Raw genomic sequence first — 9,522 nt, 5'->3', positions numbered from 1 at the left:
CAGCTCTGTGACCCTGGAGCAGCTTTTGGCACATCCTGGCACAGTTCCGTGTCCCTGGAGCAGCTTCTGGGTCACCCCAGCACAGGTCAGTGCTCCTGGAGCAGCTCTTGGCTCATCTTGGCTTGGCTTGGAGCAGCTTTTGGCACATCCTGGCACACCTCGATGCCTCTTGGAGCAGCTCTGGGCTCATCCTGGCACGTCCCCGTGCTCCTGGAGCAGCTTTGGGCTCATCCCAACACAACTTCATTCTCCTGGAGCAGCTTTTGGTTCCTCTTGCCATGGCTTGGAGCAGCTTTTGCCTCATCCTGGCACAGCCTGGTGCCCCTGGAGCAGCTCTGGGCTCATCCTGGGACAGCTCGGTGCTGGAAGTCCCTCTGGCCTGACTCCATCTGTGCAGCAACATCCCCCTCCAGCAGCACTGGTGACCCCGTGCCCGAATTCCCAAGGATCTTGGCACCACGAATTCCCAAGGATCCCAGCATGGGCACAGCCCCCATCCCAGCAAACCCCTCAGGACCTGCCAGTTTGGAGCCACTCCCATCGGAGCAGAAAGGGAAGAGCTCCCAGGTGGGGCCTGTGTCCTTGTTCCAGCTCTGGGATGGGAAAAAAACTTCCCGTGACCACCAGAGAAGGATCATCATGGATCCCTTGGAGGGGGAAGTGGTTCAAGAGCCGGGAACGCGCCGGAGCCCCCGAGCTTGGCCGTGACCTGGCGCAGGGGAGGAGAAGCTGGTGCCATCCTCCCACATCCCGACTCCTGTGAGGGATAAAATCCATGTGGAGGGGGAAATAAACCCAGGCAGCTGGAGCCTTCAAGGCCGGAGAGCGTGGAATGTGGCCGTGACCCGGCGTGGAGGAGGGAAGGGATCCCAGCTGGGGCTGCACTCGGCAGGCGAGGAGGGAAAACAAACATGGATACGTGTTGGGGGAAGAGAAGGGCAGGGATGGAGCCTCAGGTGTGTTGGGAATGCCCCAGATCCCGTGTGCCTGGCTGGGAACGACCATGGAGAGGGAAAACCAGCCCTGGTGTGTGTCATGGAGCTGCTCTGCCATGGGGTTCTCCTGGAATTCGGGGGGGGAAAAGGTGGGGAAAACCCATGTGGACGTGGCCTTCCAGGCTTGAGTGCACTTGGAGCACGTTGGGTCCCGTGTGCCTGGCTGTGAGTGACCATGGAGAGGGAAAACCAGCCCTGGTGTGTGTCATGGAGCTGCTCTGCCATCGGGTTCTCCTGGAGTTGGGGGGGAAAAAGGTGGGGAAAACCCACATGGATGTGACCTTCTGGACTCGAGTGCACCTGGAACGTGCTGGATCCCGCGTGCCTGGCTGGGAACGACCATGGAGAGGGAAAACCAGCCGTGGTGTGTGTGATGGATCTGCCCTGCCATGGGGTTCTCATGGAACTGGGGGAAAAAAGGTGGGGAAAACCCGCGTGGACAGGACCTTCCGAGTCCCGATCCCATAGGAAGGGAGAAAGAAGGGGGAAAACCTGGCACCGAGTGGATAAAAAACCCAAGAGCCTCGGGGGGTAAATCCAGGCAGGGAAAACCTTCCCAAGCCCAGGAGTGACCCGGTGGCAGCTCGTCTGGCCTGGCGACAGTCCCTGCCCCTGGGCCGGGGAAGGTTGATTGTCCCCACTTAAGCTGTTTAGCATTTAAATTGTCGCGGCTGCCCCGCCCTGGCAGGGGCGATGGGCGGGGGGAGGGACGAGCCCTCAGTTCCCACCTGGAGCGGAACTTGGGAAAGGAGCTGGGAACAGAACATGAGGGCGAGCAGGGTTTGGGAAGAGGCGTTTGGAGCTTCATGGTGAGCGCTGGGGTTTCTTCAGGTGCTGGTACCAAGGAGTTTGGGGGGAAGGGTCTTTCCCCTGCTGAGTTTGGAAACCTCCAGGGGAGTTTTTTGGGAAGGTGGTGGGATTTTAGGGAGCAGGGCTGGGGAAGGGAGCAGGGCTTGGGAAGGGAGCAGGGCTGAGGAAGGGAGCAGGGCTTGGGAAGAGGCCGTTTGAATTTCCTGGTGAGCGCTCAGGTCTCTCCAGGTGCTGGTGCCAAGTCCCTGGGGGGGGAGGGGGAAAATCTCTTTCCCCTGGTGAGCTTGGAAAACTCCAAGGGAGTTTCTGGGAAGATGTTGGGATTTTGGGAGCAGAGTTTGGGAACAGGACATGAGGGCGAGCAGGGCTTGGGAAGAGGCGTTTGGAGCTTCATGGTGAGCGCTGGGGTCTCTTCAGGTGCTGGTACCAAGGAGTTTGGGGGGAAGGGTCTTGCCCCTGGTGAGTCTGGAAACCTCCAGGGGAGTTTTTTGGGAAGGTGGTGGGATTTTGGGGAGCAGAGCTCGGGAAGAGGCTGTTTGAATTTCCTGGTGAGCACTTGGGCCTCTCCAGGTGCTGGTGCCAGGCTCGGGGGGAATCTCTTTCCCCTGGTGAGCTTGGAAACCTCCAAAGGAGCTTTTGGGAACCCAGGGGAAATCTGTGAAAAATGCAGAGTTTTTGGTGGGTGGGGGGACCTCTCCCCACCTCGGCCACGTTGGCTCTGGACAAACCCCCATCCCCAAAGTGCAGCTTTCCAAATCAACCCGTTTTGGGGGGTTTTTCCACCCATTCTCACCCCGGATGGATCCTCCCGGCTCCGGGATGCGCCGGCGGCTCCGGCTGGGCTGGGATGTGGCTGCTTTAAAGGGGCAAAACTCAGCGATGGGTTTTCCCTCCTCTGGATTCCAGGTGTGTCCCCCTGCCCTGTGTCCCCCTGCCCCATGTCCCCCGTGTCCCCCTGCCCCCTTTGCCTCCAAGTCCCCACCAAGCACCTGGCGCCTCGTTGCAGCGCAACATGTTTTGGGCTTTGCTCCCAAATTTGGGGTTTACTCCCCCAAAACCCTCCATGGACTCGGAAGGGGGGTTGATGTGGCACCACTCTCTGGGGCAGGAGCATCCTGCTGGCACTGGGTGCCATCTTGGGGTGATGCCAGTGGAAGAGCTGGAGCCACCCGGAGCTGCCGACCCGCGGGACGCGCCGTGGGTCTGATTGTTTTCATTTCTATTTTTGCTTCTTCTTGGCAAACAAGCTCAGGTTGGCTCCTGCTGTGGTTCCTCAGGGGAGCACCAGGCACTGGGGGCTTTGGGAAAGGAGGGATTTTTGGCAGTGGGCATTTTTGAGAATGGTTGTTTTCTGATGTGGACGTTTCAAGATGGCATTTTGGGGTGGCCACTGGGCGTTGGGGTTGGCTCTGTTGTTGAGGGTTGGGCTTGGTTCCAGAGCTGAGGTGGCTCCAGGGTTGGGATTTGCTCCATCACTGAGGGCTGAGGTTGGTTCTGGTGTTGAGGGTCAGGGTTGGCTCCAGCACTGGGGATCCAGGTTGGCTCCAGGGTCAGGGTTGGCTCCAGCATTGAGGATCATGGTTGACCCCAGGACTGAGGTTGGCACCAGGGTTGAGTTTGGCTTCAGGGTTGGGGTTGACTCTGGCATTGAGGGTTGGGTTTGGATCCAGTGTTGAAGGTTGGGATTAGCTCTATGGTTGCAGGTCAGGGTTTGCTCCAACACTGAGGTTTGCTCCAGCGTGGAGGCTTGGGGCTGGCTCTATCACTGGGGCCTGGGGTTGGCTCTGTCATTGAGGTTGGCTCCATCATGGAGGTTTGGGGTTGGTTCTGTCATTGAGGTTGGCTCCAGCTTTGAGCTTGGCTTCCATTCTTGAAGCCTGGGATTGGCTCCAGGCCTGAGGGCTGAGGTTGGCTCCATCATTCTGCTCCCTCAGCCCCAGGCAAGGCAACATCTCCTGCCAGCCCATTCTCTCCTTCCCTCTCCATTTGCATTCTTTAGCCCCAGGAATGTTCAGGCTCTTCTCTACCTTCTCCAGGTCCATCCAGCTCCTCTCTCCTTTCCTAGTCTGTTCCCTTCTTCACCCACCCTGGGGTGAGGTTGGAGCTGGTGTCTCCACCCTGCCAGGATCGGGCCCCTCATGGGATTTCTCCTTGAGATTTTCCTCATCCCCCTTCAACCTCCAGCAGCCTTGGGGGGTGGAAGGTGTTTTGGGGGGCTGGTTGGGTGTTGGGGACTTCCACACTTGGGTGGCTGGTACCTGTTTGCCCCCTGAGGCTCCCTAAGCCCTCCAAGGGTCCCTCAGCTCCCTCAAGGTGTTCCCAAATGTTTCTGGGGTCCCCAGCCCCTTTGAGAGGTCCACAAGCCCTTGCAGGGTCCACCAGCCTTTCAAGTGGTCCCCAAATCTTGCTGGGGTCCTCCAGCCCTTTGAGAAGTCTCCCAGCTCTCCACAGAGTCCCCAAACCCTTCCAGGTTCCTCCAAACCCTCAAGGATCCTCCGAATCCTTCCAGAGTCCTTTAGCCTCTCAAGGGGTCCCCTAAACCCTTCAAGGGGTCCCACAACTCTTCCAGTGTCCCCCAGCCCTTTGAGGGCCCCCAAACCCTTCCAGAGTCCCCGAGTGCCAAAGTCCCCCCATTGTCCCACCCACATGAACTCATCTGGGAGAAGGACATGGCACAACATCCCCAACCCCCCCACACCCTCCAGTTTTGGGGACAACTCCCCAGGTTTTGGGGCAATTTGGTGCCTTTCCCAGCCCCATGTTGTGGGATTGTATTTTTGGGAGGATAAGGAAGGGATTTGAGGGTGACCAGGGGGGATTCAGGGGAGGGTTTGGGGGGGACCTCATGATATTCAACCAGGGCAAGTATAGGCCCAGCTGGACCTGCTGTAGGGATCTCCTCATCTTCCATAGGCCATGGGGGGAGTGTGAAGGGTCCTTCCCAAATGGGTTTGGGTCTCAGCTGATCCCACCCCATCAGCAGAGCTCCAAAGTCTTCAGCCTTCATGGGAAGTTGCAGCTCCCCAGGAGGAGGAAGTTGTTGTCTGGGAGGGTGGCAGAGCCCTGGGCCAGGCTGCCCAGAGAGGCTGTGGAGTCTCCTGCTCTGGAGACATTCCCAGCCCGGCTGGGTCCTGTGGGATTTGCTGGAGGGGACCCTGCTCTCCAGGGGGTTGGACTGATGATCTCCAGGGGTCCCTTCCAACATGACCACTCGTAAAGTCACAACTCTATGACTTTTTGTGGTCCATGGACTCCAGCAGGGACCCAGCACCGTGTTGGTTCTGGTGGCACCAAGGGAGCAGCGACAGGACCCGATGTCTTACCTGACCTGGGGACACGAAAACCTTGGGTGACCACAGCATGGGGCTGAGACCCCATTTGACTTCCCGACCATTTCTCCTCAACGTGTTCCGGCCTCTTCTCTCATTTTCTCCTCTTTTTCTCTCCCATCTCCTGTAGGTTCTTCCAGCAGTCCCTGAGGTCCCTCCCTCCCCCGTGCCAGCGCGGCGGTTTTTTCCGAGTGACCCAGCACAGTCGGCGAGGGATGGAGAAACCTGTCCCCAGTTTCCAAGGAGATGGTGGGAGAGCCCTGTTCATGACACCCGAGCCCAACAAAGAGACTTTTCCCACCCTGGAGTGTTCCCAAGGTGAAGATCCAAGAGCTGCTTTTCTCCAAGATGGAAAAAACCACTTGGAGAACCCAGTGTTGTCTGGGACGTCGATGGAGACGGAGCTCGAGGAAGAGACGTTTTATGGCGCTGATGACCTGGGGACAATGAGCAGGGAGGGGACAGGACCCTCAAGCCCCTTGCAGGAGGACCCCAACTTCTTCTCCTCGCTCTCCCGCCAAGAGCCCGACGTGGCCCTGGAAGCGCACGATGTGGCTGGTGAGTCCTTGGTTGGTTGTGTCCTTGGCTTCTGGGGGATGGGGACATCTCCAGGTGCTTGGTGTGTCACTAGTGACACTTTCAGGTTGGCTTGGTTAGTTTGTCTGGTGGTCACACCTGGTCGGTTTGTGGTGGGAGTTCGTTCTCTTGGTCTTTGAGACGTTCTCCGGCTCTGGGTGGTTTGTGGTGGGTGTTTGTTCTCCTGGTCTTTGAGATGTTGTCCAGCTCTGGGTGGTTTGTGGTTGGACTTTGTTCTCTTATCGTTGGAGATGTTCCCCAACTCTTGGTCTTTGAGATGTTCCCCAACTCTTGGTCTTTGAGATGTTCCCCAACTCTTGGTCTTTGAGATGTTCCCCAACTCTTGGTCTTTGAGATGTCCCCAGGTCTGGGTGGTTTGTTGTAGGTGTCTGTTCTCCTGGTCTTTGTGATGTTTCCCAACTCTCAGTGTCTTGTGGACAGGACCATGACCATGTGTGGTGCAAACTTGTGGATTTGGTGGAAGGAGAAACAAGGGTGTGAAGGCCAGGCTGACTCCATAGCAAAACCCACCAGTGGGTCAAGCTGGTGCCTTCTTGGAGACCCCATGTCCCCCCTACGTGGTGTCAGGTCCCCAGACGGGGTCACCTGTCTCTAGAGAAGGTGTGGAGCTACACTGGGGTGTCCTCAGCCTCTTGTGTGGGCACTGGGTGGTCTTGCTATGGGGTTGGGGGGTCTTTGTCACCTGTGGGAGATGCTGTTGGGTCCATCCCTGACTTGGCTCTGGGAGAAACTCCTCCAAGGGCTTTTGGGTGAGCAGAAGGTTTTCATGGGATAGCTTGGGTTGGAAGGGACCTTCCAAGATCATCCAGTCCAACCCCTTGCTGTGGCCAGGGACACCTCCCACCAGCCCAGGGTGCTCCAAGCCCCATCCAACCTGCCCTTGGATACTTCCAGGTGTGGGACAGCCACAGCTTCCCTGGGCAACCTGGGCCAGTGTCTCTGGAGAGCATCTTCGTGGCTTTCTTTGGATCTGGTCTAACAGGTCCTTCTCTGTGGGGCTGCTCTTAGTCCCCCAGTTTGTGATACTGGGAAATGCCCCAGCCCAGGTGTAGGACCTTCCATTTGGCCTCATTGAACTTGAGGAGCTTCACCTTGGCCCACCAAGAAGTCCCTTTGGCCTGTTGAGGACCTTCTGGGTGACATCCCTTCCCTTTCCCACCAGCTCAGGTTGGTGTCACCACAAGTGTGGTGGTATTAAACATCACTGGTCCCAGTATGGACCCTTGAGGGCCTTCACTCCTTACTGGTTTCCACCTGGATCTTCAGATGTTGACTGAAACTCTTGACCCGTGGTTCTTTGGGCAGTTCCTTGTCTGTTGAACGTGGCTGCTGGAAGTTGTCTGCAGATCCTCAGTTGTCCTCTGCCTGTCCCATGTCTGCTTTGGAGGATTAACCCTCTGCTGCCTCAACTTCTCCATGCCAAATCCCTGCCAGGTGCCTCCACCATCCCATGTCCTACCTGAACTTCTTGCCGTTACAACCCCCCTGTCCTTCCCTGTCCCTGTGTCCTCGCTGGAAAACAAGGTGGGTGGTGGCCATGGATCCCACCACAGGCTGGTGCTTTGCTTGTCCCCTGGCTGCTGGGGTGGCTTTGTCCCCATCTGGGAGTGGTGACAATGGTTGATTCCTTTTCACTGCCTCGTCCCTGTAACAAGTTTGTCCATCTCCACAACCACCCGTTGACTTTAAAGCCTTATCTCCTGGTGCAGGCCTTATCTCCTGGTGGGTCCTGCTGTTACTTCCCCAACACGAGGTGGGTGGGGAAGGACCATGTTGCATCTGGAGAGTTTTTCATCTCTTGGTTCCTTCGCTGTGGTCATGGGGGCGTGGACCTGAGTGATTAAATCAAGGAGCTGATGTCCAAAAAGTAGTGAGGGAGATGGAGAACGTCCCCACTGGGCCTCCCACCTGGCTCTGGGTGGGTGGTGGGGCCAGTTGGGGTGCTGGGGTGCTTCAGGAGTACCCAACTCCAGCCCCACTCGTGGGTGGGCTTGAGGACACCCAATGGAAGGGGCTGGTCAAGGCCCTGTGGCCACTTCTGAGCTCAAAACCCAAAGTGATGTTACCCAAAATGGTCCCAAACTGGTGGCCAAGCCCTGGGCTGTGGGTGGGGAGACCCTGCTCAGACCTTGAGGTCCCACCAGCCTTGTGGCTCTGGGGGGGCTTCCTAGGATTGGTTTTTGGGGTCCTCTTCAGGGTGTTTTGGGGGTCTCTCCAGGACTTTTTCTGGGTGCTCACTGGGAAGTCTCAGGGTGCCCTTCAGCATTTTTTCAGGGTTCTCTACTGGATTTTTTTCTGGGGGGGCTCTCTGAGATTTTTGGGGGGGGTTCTCCAGTATTTGGGGGCTCTCCAGGGGATTTTTTGAGTGAGTGCTCTCCAGGACTTTTTCAGGGTGCCCTCCAGGATGTTTTTTGGGATACTCTGATTTTTTTGGGGTGCTCTCCACATTTTTGGTCAGGGCTCTTTCCAGGACTTTTTGGGGTGCTCTCTGGGATTTTTTTTTTTTTTGAATGCTCACTGGAATGTTTTGGAGTGTTCTCAGGGTGTTCTCCAGGATTTTTCAGGGTGCTCTCCAGGACTTTTGGGGTGCTTTGCTTTGTGGGGGGCTCTTCCAGAACCACCTGGGTCACTTGTAGTTGTGGGCAGCAGGACTGGGGGTGCCCCAACCTTCTCCCCCACCCTGCTCTGGACCTCAGCCCAACCCCCTCATGCCAAGGTGGCTCCAAAGGGCTGGGCCTTAATCTGGTCACCAGTCCCCATCCCAGCACACCCTTATCACCCACCCTGGGGGGGTTTCTCCTCCCCGTGTGGGCGCGACGGGGCGGTTGGAGCTGTGGTTGGATCCATGGTTGGTCACAGCCCATCCACACATGGAGCTTTTTGATGGTTTCTTCCTCCTTCTCTGCACTCCTGCCATCACCTTGGCTGGGGGCTGGTCCCCTTGGTGTCCCCTTGGTTTCCCCTTGGTTTCCCCTTGGTGTCCCCTTGGTGTCCCCTTGGTGTCCCCTTGGTGTCCCCTTGGTGTCCCCTTGGTGTCCCCTTGGTGTCCCCTTGGTCCCTGGTCACCTGGCTGTGTGTCCCTGCTGGTTGTGGAGCACGAGGTGGGAGGCTTCACCAGAGGTGAAGGGTCCTGTGGGGCAGAGAGGGGGTCTGGGGAGGGTTGGTGGGTTGGGGTCTAGATTGAGGTGAGGTTGGGGTCTAGATTGGGGTTGGGGTTGGGGTCTAGATTGGGGTTGGGGTCTAGATTGGGGTTGGGGTTGGGGTCTGGGTTGGGGTTGGGGTCTAGATTGGGGTTGGGGTCGGAGTCAAGATTGAGGTTGGGTTGGAGTCAAGATTGAGGTTGGGGTCTAGATTGAGGTTGGGGTCAAGATTGGAGTTGGGTTGGGGTTGTGCTTTGGGCTGCACATGGGGGAGGGATGATGACAGTGCCCCAGGGTCCCCAGGGTGGGGATGTTGTGATGTGGGGTTCCCATGGCAGTGTGGGGGGTCACCAAGGTCACCAGGGTGGGGACACCCCCTGTGGGGATGTGGGGTGGGGCGTCACCAAGGTCCCCAGTTTTGGGGGGTTATAGGGGGTTGGGTTTCATGTTTTCGGGAGGTTTGGGGGTTTTCTGGGGTGTATTTTGGTTTTTTGTTTGTTTGGTTTGGGTTTTTTCTTGTTGGTTTTGGGTGATTTTCCTCCTTTTTGGGGGGAGGGTTTTGGGGGTTGAGTTCTGGGGGATTGTTGGGGGGGTTGGGGGAAGTTTAGTTTCAGGGGGTTTAACATTTTTAATTTTTTTAGGGTTTTTTGG

The 9,522-nt window shown here is 57.3% G+C and overlaps 1 protein-coding gene across 1 annotated transcript in view; it reads left to right on the top strand.

Moving 5' to 3' along the window:
* The first annotated feature begins 5,526 nt into the window (after positions 1–5,526).
* The window catches only part of WIZ (widely interspaced zinc finger motifs), a 55,486-nt gene continuing 51,490 nt past the window's right edge, over positions 5,527–9,522 (top strand). Inside the window, exon 1 of the mRNA XM_009994039.1 lies at positions 5,527–5,692. Within this exon, the coding sequence (XP_009992341.1) occupies positions 5,527–5,692 (166 nt within the window). The remainder of the gene's footprint in view (positions 5,693–9,522) is intronic.

Source organism: Chaetura pelagica, unplaced genomic scaffold, assembly GCF_000747805.2.
Source record: "Chaetura pelagica isolate M959 unplaced genomic scaffold, ChaPel_1.0 scaffold1270, whole genome shotgun sequence".
Classification (NCBI taxonomy): domain Eukaryota; kingdom Metazoa; phylum Chordata; class Aves; order Apodiformes; family Apodidae; genus Chaetura; species Chaetura pelagica.
This window is presented reverse-complemented; position numbering and strand designations above follow the sequence as displayed.